Source organism: Vigna angularis, chromosome 5 (genome assembly GCF_016808095.1).
Source record: "Vigna angularis cultivar LongXiaoDou No.4 chromosome 5, ASM1680809v1, whole genome shotgun sequence".
Lineage (NCBI taxonomy): Eukaryota > Viridiplantae > Streptophyta > Magnoliopsida > Fabales > Fabaceae > Vigna > Vigna angularis.
Window position 1 is genome coordinate 28,083,938 of NC_068974.1, and position 18,932 is coordinate 28,102,869.

General features: G+C 34.0%; 1 protein-coding gene across 1 annotated transcript; it reads left to right on the forward strand.

Annotated features, from left to right (window-relative positions):
- Positions 1–6,683: 6,683 nt before the first annotated feature.
- LOC108339336 (GDSL esterase/lipase At5g42170-like) lies at positions 6,684–18,696 on the forward strand. The gene is made up of 7 exons (XM_052878219.1): positions 6,684–6,699; positions 7,229–7,789; positions 9,669–9,929; positions 10,030–10,160; positions 10,254–10,478; positions 18,005–18,260; positions 18,506–18,696. The coding sequence occupies exons 1-7, from the start codon at positions 6,684–6,686 to the stop codon at positions 18,694–18,696; spliced, it is 1,641 nt and encodes a 546-aa protein (XP_052734179.1).
- The last annotated feature ends 236 nt before the right edge of the window (positions 18,697–18,932 follow it).

Genomic DNA, 18,932 nt, shown 5'->3' on the forward strand with positions numbered 1-18,932 from the left:
ATGCAGATGCAATGTGACCATGACCTAAGCACTTAAAACATTTCATCTGACTAGATCGCGTAGGTGACTTAGGTTTAGAAGAAGGCGCAGGGTTAGTAGATGATGGCCGAGATTTATGAGTGACCTCCCTAGAAACATCCTTTTCTTTTTCCCTTGATGATGAGCTCTTGTAAAAATTTTCCTTTGAAGAGTTTGAAAACTTGTTGCGGTAGGACTCTTTTCTTAAAATTTGTCTTTCAACTTTCATAGCCCTATGTACCACAACATCTAAAAGCTCATCATCGTGGAGTTCCACCACATCTTGAATGTTTCTATTGAGACCACTTATAAATGTAGCTATTTTTGCGGAGTTAGTGTCATGCGTGTTAGTATGATATAGGAGCACTTTGAGCTCGCGCGCATACTCCACCACACTTCGTCTACCCTGAGTAAGCCGTTGGAGCTTAATCAAGAGGTCCCTATGGTAGTATGGAGGAACGAAGCGTTGGTACAACAAGTCCCGGAAATGTTCCCAAGAGCTCACGCGTGAGCCTTTGGTGTTAATGTCCATCCTATTGAGCCATTGCATGGCGTATCCCTCTAATGCTAAAGTAGCTAACTTTACACGCAAAGGTCCCTCTACACTATACAAATCAAAAATTTGATCTATTTTAGCTATCCACTCTAAAAATACAGTAGGATCGGCTTCCCCTTTAAAAGTGGGCAAGTTCAACTTGGGCATTGCAAGGCTTTGGTCCATAGCTTTATCTTCATGCTTCTTCTTGGAGGAACCATGATCATGAGCATGAGATTGCTTCGCTTTTGCTTTCGCGTCCTGGTCCAACCATTTACTAATGGACTCAAGTTGATGTTGCATTTGATGGAAGGCCTTCATCAAATCAAATTTGCTAGAAGAACTTCTATTATGGCTAGCACCATTGGAAGAGGAATGGCTGGAACCTGCAAACATTTTGGCTAACCAAACAACAGCAAAAAACCACAAGAAACACGTTAAAACAACACAACAAAATAGTGAAAAATAGCAGCTCAAGGCACTCTCAAAACAACAGCAAAATTGGTTCCAAAATACTCCAAACAACAGCAAGAACAAGGCTAAAAAACTCATGGTTTTTAGTGAAACAAAGCAAGATCACTCTACTCCCATGCACTTTTCTTTCAAAATAGTAATGTGTCTCGAAAGTCACAAATTTAGAGCACCAATTCAAGGCTAAAGCAAGTGGAGAAATGTACAATCCAACCTCAACACCAAAAGAAGTCCAAACCAAGACAGCACACGGTAGAAGCCAAAAAAAATGGATGAAAACAACAAGACAAATGGTGAAAATTGAACCTAAAAAATCAAGAAACTTGGCACAAAACAAAGTAGCAGTAAGCTAAAGATTTAGAAGAAACAAAACAACAAAGAATTGGAGTCAAAACAGTGGCACATTTAGAAGACAACAACAAACAAAATTAACACAACTAAGAAGAAATTCACACCAACATGTTAGGCATACATGAAGAGTAAGATCTAATTAATGCTGGAAATAATTTGGCAAACCTCAAACCTATAGATTAGGAATTTTTTTAATGATAAAAGAGGCTTTAAATGAAGCTATCAAACACACCAAACAAGGAGAAAGTTCTCGGCCAGACCAACAAAACAACAACCAGTTTTTGGATGAATGTTTTTACAGCATGCTGATTTGAAAAGAGTCTAGGCCAAGGAGTATTTAAAGCAAAATGTGTGTTTAATTAAAAACACAATTGGACTTGTTTACTGCCTCTATTGATACAAAACAAATAAGCAAGGTTCACACACTTAAATCCAACGATGATCAAACTCAATTCAGCATACAAAACATGGAGATGTAAAAAGACTCTTAGCTATGCAATTTCAGAATTATTTTCTAGAAAACTCCTAAAGAGGAACAAACATATGACTCAAAGCAAAGCTAACAAGCAAGAAAGACATTTACAATCCAGCCTAGACAAAGAAAACAAGTTGGAATAGGTACACAAAATGGAATAAGAACACCTACTTGTTGAAGACCTCCAATAGCATTTGTTGTTGTTTGAAGAAAAGTGCTTGCACAAGCCTCTGAACAACCACAATTTAGCACCTCCAAGCCTTGATTTGAAGCTTTGTTTCCCTCCTTAAGAATGTGTGGATGGTGTATCACGGTCCAAGGATGACTTCCAGCCAGCCAAAGACATCAAACAACAAGCAACAATGCAAAATAGTTTGGAAGTATATCAACAGTAGATACTGGATGAACACAGTGGAGAAACAATTTTATTGCGAATAGTACAGAGTGAATTGAAACAAAGTAAAAACTAGACATTGAAGTAGACATGCAAATGAAACTTTTAAAAATACTGCACACAAAACGGATAAGAAATGAACTCAAACGAAAGCAAATAAGTTGGACAAGCATGCAACGTGCGCTAGCGCGCGAGAATTGAAAAAATGCTTGTCTACTCTACTCTAACATGCAATTCCTAATAAGGTTCAAGCTCATGGCTCTAGATACCACATGATATGGAAGTGCATGCCTAGAGAGAAGTATACTAAGGAAATTTAAAAGAATGAATGGAAAATAAAAGCAAAAAAGAGAAAGGAGGAGGAAACTTATGACTCGTAGACACGCCACTTGAGAGAGGACTCCAAGATAAGTGTCGAAGAAGGACCGCACTCGCTTTGCGCAAGATAAGGTCTGCCCAAAATGGACTAGAGACAGAAAATTATCTCAAGAGGAATGCAAATTTGTAATTCAACTCAAAGAATTTATTCAATTTCAAAGTTAATCCAAAAGGAGACCTTAAGCCTTCTTATATAGCCCTTGGAGTGAGTTTGGTGAGTGGAATTAAGAGATGTGAGACTTCTAGTCTCAAGGCCGGCCAGCAGCTCCTAAGGTCCTTTGAGTCCCACATTGCTTAATTCCCTTCATCCTAAAGGGTTTATAAGCCAACTAGTTCTCCTAAAGTTCAAAACAAGAAGAAAAGCTATGATACCTTGCACTTCCATCTAAGACGTCTTTCTTCCTCTTCTTTGCTTTTAAGACCAAGCCATGAGAGTCCCACATTGCTTGTGCTTAAAGGAAAAGAAGGATTTATAAGCGTTTATTCTACTAGAACTAATGAAAAGAAATCAAAGAGGCAAATACAAGCCTTTGAAACCTATTATACTTTTTTTACAAATGAGTAAAGAAGACAAGAAGTAAAATAATTTCCTTTAGCCATGCTTCTTATCATCCTTTTATTCTCTTCATCACTTGCCCTCTCTGTGATCACATCATAGTGACCACGAATGAGTTTAGTGGGGTTCAAGATAAAAGCCATGATCTAGAACTCGCATCTCAGGTTGTTCCTTCAGAGAACAAACTTCTAGTTCGACAATAGAACACAAGGTTCACGAGATGCCTGCTGCCTCTTCTCCACTCGGGAAAGGTTATCGTGTACGACAACCATCGGTGAAGCTTCGTGATTATGTCACTCCAGATTCAGTTTCCTTAGGTATGTCTTACCTATTGACAAATTATCTTAATTTTGACAAATTCTCCTTGCAACACAAAATCTTTCTTGCAGCCCTTCATGAAGAGCGAGGGCCAGTACACTTTTCCGAAGCTGTTCGGGATGTTCGGTGGAGGGATACAATGACTAGTGAAATTGATGCCCTCCAAAGCAATGGAACCTGGGACATTACACCTTTGCCGGTAGGGAAAAAGCCTTTGGGATGCAAGTGGATTTACAAAATTAAATATCACTCTGATGGTAGTATTAAACGTTTCAAAGCACGACTAGTTGTCTTGGGAAATCATCAAGTTGAAGGGATTGACTACGATGAAACCTTTGCCCCAATGGCAAAGATGGTCACCATTCAAACGGTATTAGCAGTCGTTGTTGCCAAAGACTGGGAACTCCATCAAATGAATGTCCATAATGCTTTTTTTGCACGGAGATCTAGAGGAAGCGATGTACATGAAACTTCCACCAGGGTTCTTGGTGTCACATAATGGTTTAGTATGTTGTCTCCGCAAGTCCATTTATGGGCTTTGTTAGGCCCCTCGGTGTTGGTTTGCTAAGCTCTCAAATGCTCTTGAGCAATACGAATTCCAATGCTCTCAATCAGACCATTCCTTGTTCATTTTTCAGAAAAAAGGTATACAACTAGTAATGTTAGTATATGTGGATGATCTTGTTATTACTGGTAATCATGGTGAAGAGATTGCAAAATTCAAAAGTTATCTTCATCAATGCTTCCATATAAAGGACTTAGGTAAATTAAAATACTTTCTTAGGGTGGAGGTTGCTCAGTCTCCTACAGGATTTTTCCTGTGTTAACGGAAGTATGCGTTGGACATCATCGCTGAAGCAGGATTACTTGGAGGAAAACCAGTGTCCACTCCCATTGAATAAAATCATCGATTGGCCTTGGCTAATGGTGATCTTCTCTCTGACCCGAGCCAGTATCGACGCCTCGTTGGACGCCTTATTTACTTATGTTTTACTAGACCTGAATTATCCTACAGTGTTCATGTTTTATCTCAGTTTATGCAACAACCACGAGAGAAGCACTGGCGTGCTGCATTACGTGTGGTACGTTATTTAAAAGGTCAATCGGGTCAGGGTGTGCGTTTAAAAAGGAAAAGTGACCTTCGTCTTTATGGATGGTGTGACTCTGATTGGGCTACTTGTCCTCTCACACGTTGCTCTATCACATGGTGGATTGTTTTCCTTGGCCAATCCCCAATCTCATGGAAAACCAAGAAACAAGACACAATTTCTCGATCCTCCGCTGAAGCAGAATATCAATCTATGGCAAATACAACGTGTGAGTTGAAATGGCTTCAAGGTCTTCTTTTAAGTCTGGGTATTCCTCACTCCGTACCCATGAATCTTTATTATGACAACCAAGCTGCCCTTCACATCGCCAAGAATCTAGTTTTTCATGAACGGACGAAGCATATTGAAGTAGACTGTCCTCTTATTCGTGATGAAATACAACAAAATCGTATTCAACTTACCTATGTATCCATTCATTCTCAACTTGCTGACCTCTTCACCAAACCGCCTAGCGTCACTCAATTTGACTCATTTTTGGACAAGGCATTCATAACCCATGCTCCACCTTAGGGGGTAATAAGAATAAAATATTATTATAGGTCCTTATGCCATGATTATGTCTCCATGTGCATATTAGAAAATAGCAATCAAATCTGGAAACCAAATATGTGAGTTGAAAATTGTAAGGTGCCAACCATATTTCCGTAATTGTAGGCAACAATGATTCTACTTTTTCTTGTATATATTTGCTTATTTTCATCAATGAAGGACAACACACTTTGAATATACTTTAGCGGTTATTATTTTTTCAATAGACGTAAATTTGTATTTGGTATACTTTCAACATAAATAAATTTATGTCGGAGATTTCAACAAACATAAATTTACATCTCCATCAATTATGTTTGACCTAACGAATGTAAACATCCTAAAGTAATTTGTGTAAAAAGTAGTAATTTGTGTAAAAACTCTTTTTTTTGTGTGTTAATAATTCATATATGTAACTTATGGGTGTTCAATTTTCAAAAGAAGACTAATGTTGTTTGAAACTTCTCTATTTCTCTCTTCTCCTTTATTCTTAGGTAGGCAATTCATTCTAATATTTATTTTGGTTAAAAATATATTTTAAGTTATTATGACGTGAAATTGGAATTTGTGTCATAAACTTGATAAAATTAAAATTTTGAATGAATGAATCTCAAAACCTTCTTAAATAAACATTTTGAAATATAAAAAAAAAAATCTAGAATAGACGTTTCGAAAGACATCTTCCAAATCCAAAAATATTTTTCAAAACACTCATTCCAGAAAATTGTTTTATATTCTAGATCCAAAAATATCTTGAGGAGCAGTGATTATGAAAAATAAAAAACAAATATTCCATAATAAATATTTTGAAAGATATTTTTAAATCCATAAATAGATTCTAAAACACCTGTTTCGAAAGTTTTCTTTTTTCTTTTTTAAGTAACTCAAACAACTTCTTTCTCATGGTTATTCTTTCTAAATTTCCTTTCTCCTTAAATTCTTCACCTCCTATCACATACAGAATACAGAATGGAGATTTCGCCCTAAATCCTACACAACTTTGTGTAAAAGAAGAAAATGAAGCAAATTTCGCGGCACAAGGAAGGAAAGTAAATGTAAAATGAAGGTTTTAGAATTTTTAATATTTTTCAATAAAGGGTATAATGGGGATATTATAATTTATAGGGTTGTAGGTAGAAAAAGGAAGTTGCATGAAGTAGCATCCCTTATCCAAACTTGTTTTCTATTTTGTTTCATGCATATCTATGTTTATTAATCCCACTCCTTTTGTATGTTTTATTATTGTTCTATTTCTTTTAGATCTGATTCATTTTTATTGCACCCTATTTTTTTTTTCTCACATACTCATATTTTTATTTTTTAGGATTTTGAGTTTTTTGTTTTATTCTTTACAAAAATAGTTTTCTTTTCTTGCTTTTTATTTTTGTCTCATGTGTGATACCTTTTTGAAATAATTAAAAAATATATAAAATATATAAAATTTTCAAAAATAAAAAATCAACGTTTTTTTTCAAATGGTTTTTTAAATAATTTTCAAAAGAACTAAGTGATTTTCGATTTTTCATTGTGAATGTAGATGCACAAGAGCGATGCGGTCTTTATCAGGTTTACTTTAAAAAATTTAAAATATTTTCAAATAGTCTTTTTTATTAGAATTATGTGATTTTTCATTTTCCATTTTGAATTAAGTTACTGTTAGAAATATTATATCTTTTATCTTTATCTTTTATCTTTCAGTTAGTTTGTTATTATTTCTTATTTGTATTTTGGGCTTAGCCCATATTTCTTCTTTTATCTTTCAGTTAGTTTGTTATTATTTCTTATTTGTATTCTATTATAAATAGAGAACCCTATGTGTGTTTAACACAAGGGAGATTAATCTCATATATAATTTTCACTATATTTAACATGGTATCAGAGCAGATTTTCTGATATCTTCCGGTGGTCTTTGCTGTTTGCCGGCGGCCGGCCGTCATGGCTGCCGGCAGCCCCTAAAAATTTCATAAGATTCATTTTCTCTTCTTCTTAAATCTCAACACCCAGAATCAAAGAGACAAGTGTCTTGGGAACCACTGCCTCCTCTGAACCAGCCGCCTTCTCGCCGGCCACCGTCACAGTTTCGACCGGTGACCAGTGGATCTGGACCGTCTCTTCAAGCGCGACCTAACCCTGGCGGTCGCCGTCTTTGTCTCGTCTGCATGCGCTGTCACGCGCCTCCACTCTCCGGAAATAGATCTTGAACGCGTGTTCATCACGCTCCGCCTTCTCAGCGTAGGTATCAAACCTAGTCGTCTCACCGAACCTCCCTCTCTCTGTTCAGACCTTCCAGAGCAGCCATTGCTGCCATCGACGTCTGTCTTCTTCTCGCCGCATGCTTCCGCATCTTCGGACCTCCTTCTTCTTTTTGCGTTTGTTTGTTTGTGTTTCGCCTCTGTAGTAGAGGGTTTCGCCTCTGTAGTAGAGGGTTTCGCCTCTATAGTAGAGGGTTTCGCCTCTGTAGTAGAGGGTTTCGCCTCTGTAGTAGAGGGTTTCGCCTCTGTAGTAGAGGGTTTCGCCTCTGTAGTAGAGGGTTTCGCCTCTGTAGTAGAGGGTTTCGCCTCTGTAGTAGAGGGTTTCGCCTCTGTAGTAGAGGGTTTCGCCTCTGTAGTAGAGGGTTTCGCCTCTGTAGTAGAGGGTTTCGCCTCTGTAGTAGAGGGTTTCGCCTCTGTATTGCTGTTCTTGCCTTGGTCTTCCTTTCTTATTGTATCTGCCGCACAGATCTGCTGCGTTTATTGCCTCCTTCTCCGCTCCTCTCCTTCATCCACTTCTGAAGTTGAAGTGTTTATTGCCTCCTTCTCCGCTGCTCTCCTTCATCCACTTTTGAAGTTGAAGTGTTTATTGCCTCCTTCTCCACTGCTCTCCTTCATCCACTTTTGAAGTTGAAAGTTTCACAAGCTGCTGTTTGTTCATTGAGATGTGATAATCCATCTCTGCTTGCCTCACACTCTTGAAGACAAATCATCTAGTTCAAAATCAAGTTCAATTATTTCAAGCTTGGTTCATACAATTTGTATGCTCCACCTTGAGGGGGAGTGTTAGAAATATTATATCTTTTATCTTTATCTTTTATCTTTCAGTTAGTTTGTTATTATTTCTTATTTGTATTTTGGGCTTAGCCCATATTTCTTCTTTTATCTTTCAGTTAGTTTGTTATTATTTCTTATTTGTATTCTATTATAAATAGAGAACCTATGTGTGTTTAACATAAGGGAGATTAATCTCATATATAATTTTTACTATATTTAACAGTTACGTAAGAGTTTTATCTTTGTCGAGCCCGAAAACCAAAAACATATTTTTGTCCATTTTTTCATTATTTTTTGGGAAAATATTTAAAAATTTGTTAGAACCATATTATTTTCATACATTTAATTAAACGTACCTCTTTAGACGTACACTTTCTATTTTCGCATATTTGTTTTATATTTATGATTTTCCATATATATTTTTTTAAAAAAACTATTGTGTCTTGTTTTTAAATATATTTTTTTATTTGTTTCATTAGGTCACAATTTTGAAATAAGAAAATGTAGTCAAATTAGCTAAAACTATTAATTATTTTAGAACGTTAATTTTGTTAAATTAATATACTTTTAACATTTTACTAAATATAAAACTTGTTTAAAATGAATTAATTTTAATATTGATGATTTATTAAAAATTAAATTTATTAAAATGTGGTATTTGTTAAATGAAAAATATAGTGAAATTAAATCAATCTTTTAAATATTTAAGAAGTTGTGTTTATTAAACTAATACGCTTTTAACATTTTACTAAAAACAGAATGTATTTAAAATGCACTAATCCCAATATTGATCAATTTCATTAAAAGATTAAATTTATTAAACGTTATATACGTTAAATAAAAAAGTAGTAGAATTAAAATATTAAAAGTTTAATAAATTTGTCTTTAGTAAATTAATACACGTTTAACGTTTTACTAATAGTATAATATATTTAACATGAATTAGTTTTAGTAACGCTCAGTTTCGTACAAGAATTAAATTCAGTAAACGTTATCTGTTAAATAAAAGAATGTAGTCAAATTAAATAAAATCATTAAAGACTGAAAAAAATATGTTTTTTAAAAAATATGTTTATCAGTTAATACATTTTTAACGTTTTACTAAACATAGAATATATATTTAAAATGAATTAATTTTAATATTAATCAATTTTATTAAAATATTAACTAACTAAATGTTATATTTTTCGAATAATAAACAAGTCAGATTAAGTAAACTTATTAAATATTTAAAACTTTTTGTTCATTAAATTAGCATATAACGTTTGACTAAAAATAGAATATATTTAAAATGAATTAGTTTAAATATTGATCAGGTCTGTTAGAAAATAAATTTACTAAATGTGCCATATTTTCAGGTTAAACAATTTGGTAACATTTTATGTAAATTAAATATAAATACATTTTTTTTACCTTTTAAAAATGATTACTATTCTAAAATGATCAAATAAATACTAATACTAATTATTTACAATATGAATCACATAAACACAATGTTTTTCTTTGAAGTGCCTTTTTCCAAATTGTTTCTCGTCGTTCTTTGGTCGTTTTCAACAGTTATTATTTCTCTTGTTAATGTTGTCAGTTTACCAAACAATTACAGTGTTCCAGCAGTGTTTGTGTTTGGAGACTCCATAGTAGATACAGGTAACAATAACTACATTAAGACCATAGCCAAATGTGATTTTCGACCATATGGTAAAGATTTTGGTGGAGGAAATCAACCAACTGGGAGGTTCAGCAATGGTTTAGTCCCTTCAGACATCATTGGTATAAACAAAAAATCATTAATATTTTACCATTGTATGCATAATATAGAATGAAAATGTTGTAATTCATTTCCTTGACAAATTTTCTTTGTTTGGCTTAGCTGCAAAATTTGAAGTGAAGAAGCTTTTGCCACCGTACCTTGATCCAAATTTGAAACGTGAAGATCTCCTCACAGGTGTAAGCTTTGCATCTGGTGCTAATGGATATGATCCTCTAACTTCTAAAATAGCAGTAAATAATTGTTCCCACCTAAAACCTTACAGTATATTTTCATTCTTCTTTGCATATCTTAAACACTAACTATAATTTTCTTTCGTATGTTAGTTGGTGCTATCATTATCAGATCAACTGGACAAATTCAAGGAATACATAAAAAAGATACAGGGCATGGTCGGAGAAAACACAACAACATCACTGATATCGAAAAGCTTATACATCTTATGCACAGGAAGCAATGACATTACCCATACTTTCTCTTTGAGGCGGCTGAAATATAATATTTCAACTTACACAGACTTCATGGCTTCACAAGCTACAATGTTCTTAAAAGTAAGTACCTATTCTTTCAAATGAGCAATTTAGTTTACATTTTGTGAAGAATAATTTAGTAAAATCTGGTCCAAAAGGTTTCTAATCAGTCTGATAGTACTTGACTGTCCAATATGTTAGAAAGTTTCTATCATGTTTGGTTGATAGTCTCATAAAACTATCTATTCTCTTAGCGTCTATTGAACCATGGACTCCATGGTGATCCCGTCAAATTACTATTTAGTTCTGTTGTGAAAAGTATTGTTCACGTCTCTTCCTTGTTTGTCTTGGCTTCTTTCATGTGTGTTAGTTATAACAAAATTTGCATTATATATAGGATCTTTGCATCTTTAGGTAGAGTTATCCTTTGAGTTGTAATTGAATGAAGGCTTGTTTTAAAGACAAACTTATAAGTTGTAATTAATGTGATTTAGTGAATTTTAGCATGGACATATAGATTGAAGTTAGTTAATACTTCAATCAAACCATGCTAAATTTTCTGTGTGATGATCTCTTCTTTCTTAATGTTTACCTTCTCCCATCTAGTGTGTGACGCTTTGCAATAGATTTATTGAGCTAATTTCTAACAAAGTGGCGCGATGATCATGAAATTCCATCACAATGACTTCTACAAAGTATGAGGTTGAGAAATTTATTTGTTATATTGATTTTGAGTAGGGGTAGGCAAACTATCCTATAGTGTACTGCACTATTAAAATCTATAGATAACTATAAACTATTTCAACAAAATTGCACTGAACTAAAAAATAGTTCAGAATAACTGAACTAAACTTTTTTTTAGTTCACTCATACTGCAGTACAATTCAGTTTGCATCAAAAACACTCTTCTTCATATGTTTCCCTTTCACATTTAGTAATGGAAACAGACAAATGCAATGGTCAATTTATGCGACTTCGAACTACCGGTGCAGAAACAACTCAAAAAACTCTTCAATCTAATAATTCATCAAATCAAATTACCCACTGTCTTCTTTCAATCTTCTCGATTCTCACCAATTCGAAGGAGGGGATCACGTTGTTCTTGAGGCTGGATACGAGGATTCTGGTGCACTTATTAACTAGGCGAATGATATCAGAAGCAGAAGCACCTTTTGAGCGTAAAAATTGGAACTTTGGCGAAAGCCTCTCGTCAGCGTTGCATATGAGTATGTTGGGTATGCTTTTGACGATGTTGTTGATGTGAGCGTGGGTGAATCCATTTCTGTTGAAGAAAGCGATGACTGAGTCGGGCTTTTAAGGCGTATCGAAGCTAACGTACTTCGAAACCTTGAGAGCGGTTTGTGGTAAGAAGCCAAAGGTGTCTATTGAATGTAAATTGATGCCGAAGCGAAAAGAGAGTCAATGAGGAAACCCTAAAGGGCTAATCGAGGGAGATGGGCGACGGCGGGATGGGCAACGGCGGGATGGGCAGCGGTAGGAAGGTAAAGGGCAACGGACCTTGGCAAAATTTGTGAGAGGCGCAGTGGTGATAAAGAGAGATTCCAATGGAGAAAGGATGAAGAGACGCATGTGTTAACTAGTTAACTAATTAACCATACTAAAATTATTAAGTTTCAGTTTTTTTAATCTGAACTGTAAAATAATTTGATTAGTTTTTAGTAAAAACAGTTTACTTTTTTTAAGTATAAAATAATACAGTTAACTGCAGTTCAAGTTCAGTTTGATGAACTATGTCCACTGCTAATTTTGAGTTGTGGTGGTTAAAGATGTGAGCTCTTCCATTTCAACAAGATTTTCTTGAATCTTGAAAGTTGAATCCAAGCTTCATGCATCCATGGCAGAGAGAGAAAATGATGATAGAAAATGTTCATAATGTGGTTGGTGTTGAGCAAAGTCTCGAAGGATAACACTATAAGAAAACAAATATTACTGATGACCAAAGTTTGTTGAAAACAAAAAAAAAGCATTGGTAATAACTTTTTTCAATGAATTTTCGACGGATCCAAATCCCTCGATAATAATGCAATTAATAATATTTATCGATGAAATTTTATATCCGTTGGTAATTACCAACAAAAAATTTGTTAGTAAATACATGAAAAATTCGTTGGTAATTACCAACGAAAAAATTTATCGATAAATATAGCAAAATTTCATTAGTAATTATCAAAGGAAAAATTCAACGATAAATACTGTGATCTAGTTTACTTTCTTCCTCCTCTCTCCTTCTTATTTCATAGATTTTTTATTTTTATCAATGTCCTCCTTCATTCCTAAACCAAATAAAAAATGCATCGTTATTCCAAAACCAAAACCCAATCTAGGGTACCCTAATTGTTTATAAACCCTAAAATTAAGAAAAATTCCTAATTTATTTTTCAAACAACCTTCTTTTCTTCATCTCTGTTAGTCAAGCAATTTCAATCATGGGTTTTTCTTCTTCCTTGCAAGTTTTGAAATGCATATGTGGCCAATCCAAGATCTGTGTTGCTCCTTTATCACTCCCAAGTAGCTCCTTATGGATTTCGTAGTAGAAGTGTTTTGCTTTAAAGCCTAAGGAATTTTAAGGGTTATACACCTTCAATATTTGGGCGGCAAAATTGTCACTCTCTTTACTGACGGATTTACCGAAAAAAATTTTCATTAATAAAAAAAATACGCATTCTGACATATTTACTGATGAATTTTTTCTTGATAATTATCGATGAATTTACTAACGAATTTACTAACGAATTTTCTATCAATAAATAAAATATGAATTACCGACAGATTTACTGATGGATTTTCTATCAGTAAATAAAATATATATTACCAACAAATTTATAGAAAAATTCTTCAATAAAATCCTTCGGTAATAAGTTCCTTGGTAATAAAAAATTATCAAAAGATTTATGTCTGTTTGTAAAATTCCGTAAAAAAATTTACGATTTTTTGTAGAGAAAAACTACAAAATTGCTATGGACCTAGCTCGAGAGCTTGTATATGAGAAAGTCCTTAATGAATTGTTTATATCTAAAGAAAGAGTTGTACTCATGAGTATTGAAAAGAAAATTAGCTAACATTTGGATGATTCAAGAAGTTAATCATTGATTTGGAGAACATTAATGTGCAATGGTACTTATGTTGTTTGCTCATTGTCTAAGATGCTTAATCATTTCAAGAAAACCTTACTATACATAAGAAAGACTTTCTCTCTTGAAGAGGTTCATGCTGATTTGAATTCATAGGAGTTGAATGAGAAGTTTAAAGTTAAAAGGTCTAGCGATAGAGATGGTCTTGTAGCAATGGGTAGATTGTTTACCAATGATAATAGAAGAGGCAGAATGAGGTCAAAGGTTAGTGAAAAATGGTTTAAATACATCATTTTTTAGACGTTACCATTGCAATAAGGAAGGACACATTAAAAGGTTATGTCTAGAAAGGTAGAAGACAACTATAACCTTGACAAACTCTCTAGGTTTGGCAAACGGTTTGATAGACCATCTATGTTTAGTGAAGCAACTATCGTGGAAGACATGTAAAAATCATTAAAGATCATATGGTGTCAAGCATTACTAGCAATTGTGAGTAGATAATGGACTCGGAATGTTCATTCTACATGACATATAATCGTCTTTGTTTCCAAGAGTTGATAGAACTTGAAGGGGTTTACTTCTCTTTGACAAAAATAAATCTTGTAAGAAAAATCAAGTTGGAACCATCAAGTTTTTCTACATTGTGGAACTAATAGAATGCTTGAAGAAGTTAAGTGTATACCTAGCTTGAAGGACAAGCTTAAATCACTTGGTGAGATAAAGAATAAGGGATATGCATTTAGAGGTGATAAAGGGTGTTAAGAGAGTTAAGGGATTCATGGTAGTAATGAAGGGTGTGAGCAAGAATGACCTGTATGCCTTGAAATGTATTATAATATCCAGCTTAATGTCTATGTTTGAGCAAACCGTCTTATCTACGACTAAAATATGGCATAAAGGTTAGGTCATGTAAGGGAAAAAAGAATTAGTATAGTTTAAGAGGCAAGGCATGTTTAGTAGTGACAAAATTTAGCAATTGAGATTTATGAACATTGTGTCCAAGGAAAAACCTATAAAATTCGTTTTAACATAAGACAACAGAGGATGAATGGAACCCTTAATTATGCTATACAACCCTTGATTCCTGTGAATAGTAGATGCCACTCAAAAAACACATGGATCTATCCTCAAAAGACCAAAAATGATGCATTTGAGAATTTCAAGAGTTAGAAACATCTATTGGAGAATCAAAGTGTTAAAATGGTCAAGTGATGCAAAACTGACAATGGTCGTGATATGACTATGAGGGTCTATGTTAGGAGAAAAGGAGTTAAAAATAGAACATAGGCTTTTAGGTGGTTTGGGGTTGTTAGGATGTTATAGTTTTCTTGTGGGGAAGCCTATATATAGGTAGGAGGTGTCTTGTAAAAGGGAGGTTGTTTTTATAATTACGAGGAATAGACAGGATCTGTGACATCTTGTGAGAAGGGAAGCGTTTTCCCTTGGCTATATTCATACTTGTTTTGAAGTAATAAAATTGTTTTCCAATTTTAAGTCTAAGGTTTTGGCGTTTTTCTAGTATAAATTGGAACTAACAGGGTTTCTTATCACTAAGAAACCTAATAGGTAGTTAATTTTTTCCATAGCAAAACAAAATAACCTAGTTGAGAGATTCAATAGGAACATTCAAGAAAAAGTTATAGGTGTATGTTGTTAAGTGAAGGAGTTTCAAACATATTTTGGGCCAATACTTCTTCTAATACTACTTACTTGATCAATAAATGTCCTTCAACAACATTGAAGATGAAGACTTTTGAGAAAGTTTGGTTAGGACGTTCTTGCAATCTTGATCACTTGAGAATCTTTGGTTGTGTTGCCTATGCTCACATGAGGCAAGAAAAATTGTAAGAGCGATACAATGGAATGGTTAGCGTGTACAAACCAAGAGGGGGACGGGGTGAATTGGTTTCTTATCATAAATAATACCTTTAATAATTTTATCGTAAAATATAAATTCCTTAACAATAATTTAAACAAATTAAAGAGTAAGGAAGAGAGAAAATTGCACAGGTGATTTTTATACTAGTTCGGATCACAGAAATCCTACGTCCAATTGTTAATATCAAACGAGAATTAACGCTTCACTATTACAAATCAAGAATTTGTTACAATCAAACAAAAAATACCACAAGAGATGAAACTCAGTTGCCTTAAAACCCACAAGGAATGAACACCTTTTCCGAATGCTTCACGAAGGATGAACACCTCCTTTGAATCTTCACAAAGGATGACAAACTTTAACTCAACAATAACAACACTCAATCATAACTCCCGTGAAAGTTCTCGCTCTATGCCAACACTGAGTTCTCAAACTCAAAGCACAAGGGTTACACAAACCCTAGAACACACTTATCAAAGCACACATCAAAATAGATAAGCTTTTCGAAATTCACGTATTTCGTATATTAGAATGAGAGTCCCAATCTAATTTATAGTGGTCATGTTTTCCACATTTAAAACACTCAACTCTTGACCAATCTCCTCGGTCTTTCCCTTGTCCTCGGTCACGTTCACCTCGTCCTTGGCTTCCTCGTCCTCTACCTTTAGGACCTCGGCTTTGAGTAATCCAAGTTTCATTCAAGTCAAATTGTGCATGTAGTGCTTGATCGAGAGGTTTAACTTATTCATCCTAACTCCTTCTCCTTTGTTCATGGGCTTCTAATGACCTAGCAAGTTCATCCACTATGAGAACCGACAAGTCCTTCGATTCTTCAATGACACACACGATACTTTCGAAATCTTTTGTAAGGGATCTCAAAAATTTTCCCACAACTTGGCTAGATGACATTTGTTCTCCATTCCTACCGAGTTAGTTGGCCACCTTCTTCACTCGAGTTATGTACTCGGTTATATGCTCTTTAGGCTCCATCTTCAATTATTCAAACTCTCCTTCGAGAGCTTGTACTCGGATTTGTCTAATGCGGTTGTCACCTTTATACACAACTTCCAATATCTCTCAAGCTTCCTTTGTTGATGCGGCATTCACTAGTTTTTCAAATCCTGACTCATCCACTATGCATTGTAGAGAAAATACAATGTTGACTCATCTTTTGCAAGTGTTTTCTTCAACATTGTCATTTGTGTCACTGTCTGATGTTCGTCCTCATCGGGTTCAACGTACCCGTCTTCCACCATATCTCAAACGTCTTGAGATCTAATAACACCTTCATGTGTATGCACCAGTTATCATAATTGATTTTTCTCGTCAATTATGGCACACTTATATACCATTGACAACCTTTGTCATTTCTCTCAAAAAAAAAAATTCAAGCACTCACTTTTTCCCTCACCATGTTTGACTCTCTCCTCTTTTTTCTTTTTCTCTCGGTACTCAAAGCATAAAGCTCTTATACCACTTTGTTAAAATAATCCTTCATGCACAAACTCAAATATTTTTTTGAAATTGTGTCTTAACTTTCTATTCAATAATGATGGCTTTTAATAGTCTTGTAAAATGTTAAATACTAAAACCGTTTTACAAATAAAATAATAACTAGAAGCATATCTATCAACTTATCTTTTCAGCCGGATTTGCAAAATAACAACTGCACCTAACAAATATCACGACTTAACCAATTATATCAATAAAAATATAATTATCTACTTAACCAAAAAGTTCTCTCAAAAATTACAAATAAATCCCTTTCATAATTTAAGTTTATTTAACGTAATCTTCACAAGGTAGTGAGTTTCTTGGAAAAAGAGTTTATCCTCATGACAAAAGATGTGAAGGAAACCTTATGGTTGAAGTATCTACCTAAGGAGTTGAAGGTGCAAGACCATACTTTCATTGTCTACAATGACAGTAGCAGTGCAATACAATTGTTAAAAAATGAAGTCTACCGTGAAAGAATTAAGTACATTGTTGTTAAGCTACATTTCTTAAAAGAGGAGATTGTATGGGGCCTATGAAAATGATGAAGGTTTCAACAGATTATAATAAATTTGATATAATTATGAAGGTTTTTACAGGCATCTAGTTCTTGCATTACTTGGATTTGATGAGCTGAATGGTGAATAAGCCTCTTAGAGTGATATATAACAACTCTTGTTCAGAAGATTAGTAAAATCTTATTCAGAAGATTCCTGGATCATTTGATAGTGCTACAATGTGTAGTGTGTTATACAACTTCTATATATCATGTTTGACAGATGGTCTTAGTAGACCTTCTAGTCACTTAACAAATGAGTGAATGTTTACCGAGAGAAAAACTGCAAGTTGTAATATTTGTGATTCAGTGAATTCTCTCGTAAGAGTTTATTGAAGTTCCTTAATACTTCAACAAAAGCACTTTAAAATTTCTATCTGTGATTCTTTGCTCTTCTTTAATTAGTGTTTACCTTCTACTGCTTAGTTTTGCAATTTCTCGATTATAGTTTTCTATTTGTGTAATAGATGCTTTGCAGTAAATTTGACCGAGCTAATTCCTGATAAAACTTGTATTACTAAAACTTATTTCATATATCTTTGCAAGATGCCATAATCTTATAATAAAAATGAATAAAATGCAGGAACTTCATGGACTTGGAGCTAGAAGAATTGGAATTCTTGGTTTGCCAAATGTAGGGTGTCTACCCTTTGAAAGAACAATCAGAGGAGGATTTAAGAGAGCATGTTCAGATGCTGATAATCAGGCTGCGATGTTGTTCAACAACAAGCTATCATCCCAAATAGATATTCTTGGGAAAGCTTTTCCTGATGCTAGACTTGTATACCTTGATATTTACAACCCATTATCGGATATGATTCAAAACCCCTCTAAATATGGTAATCAAACACATCTACCATACTCTTATCTATTATATAAACGAAAATTGAGAAAACAACCATTTTAGTTCCTACAATGGTACATGTTGTCACATAAATCCTTAAAACTAAGAAAATCTTTAAGCAAAAAATGTCTCATGAAGTAAAATAAAGTTGTTAACCTTAACATTTTTTTATTACTTTGTCCTAAATATGTATTGATTTTATCACTTTACATATTTATTTGAATTGGTATGGTGGTTTAGGTTTTGAAGTAGCAGATAAAGGATGCTGTGGCACAGGAGATTTTGAGGTAGGCTTTTTGTGTAACCCTGTCCTGAAGATATGTTCAAACAGGTCAACTTATATATTTTGGGACAGTTTCCATCCTACAGAGAGGGCCTTTAATATACTTTCTTCTGAGGTGTTAGACAAAAATATCAACAAATTCTTCTGAGTTTTATTTTCTTGTACTCCTACTAATAGGAATATATATAATAAAAACTGATTTCTTATTTCTATATAACTTCACTAATATTAGATACTTAAATACTTGTAACAAAAATTTAAAAGTTCTTAAAGTTGGTCACACATGCATAATTAAGATGTCATACAAAAAGATAAAGGCTAATCAATCCTCTACAATTTTACTGTGACATCAGTTACAAAGGGTAATTCTAACTCTTTGTTGTT

What these genes read in the sequence shown, in the direction of transcription:
- LOC108339336 (XM_052878219.1), top strand. An exon ending in AGTCCCTTCAGACATCATTG is followed by an intron (nt 9,930 to 10,029) that starts GTATAAACAAAA and finishes TGTTTGGCTTAG; the next exon opens with CTGCAAAATTTGAAGTGAAG. An exon ending in AAGCTACAATGTTCTTAAAA is followed by an intron (nt 10,479 to 18,004) that starts GTAAGTACCTAT and finishes AATAAAATGCAG; the next exon opens with GAACTTCATGGACTTGGAGC.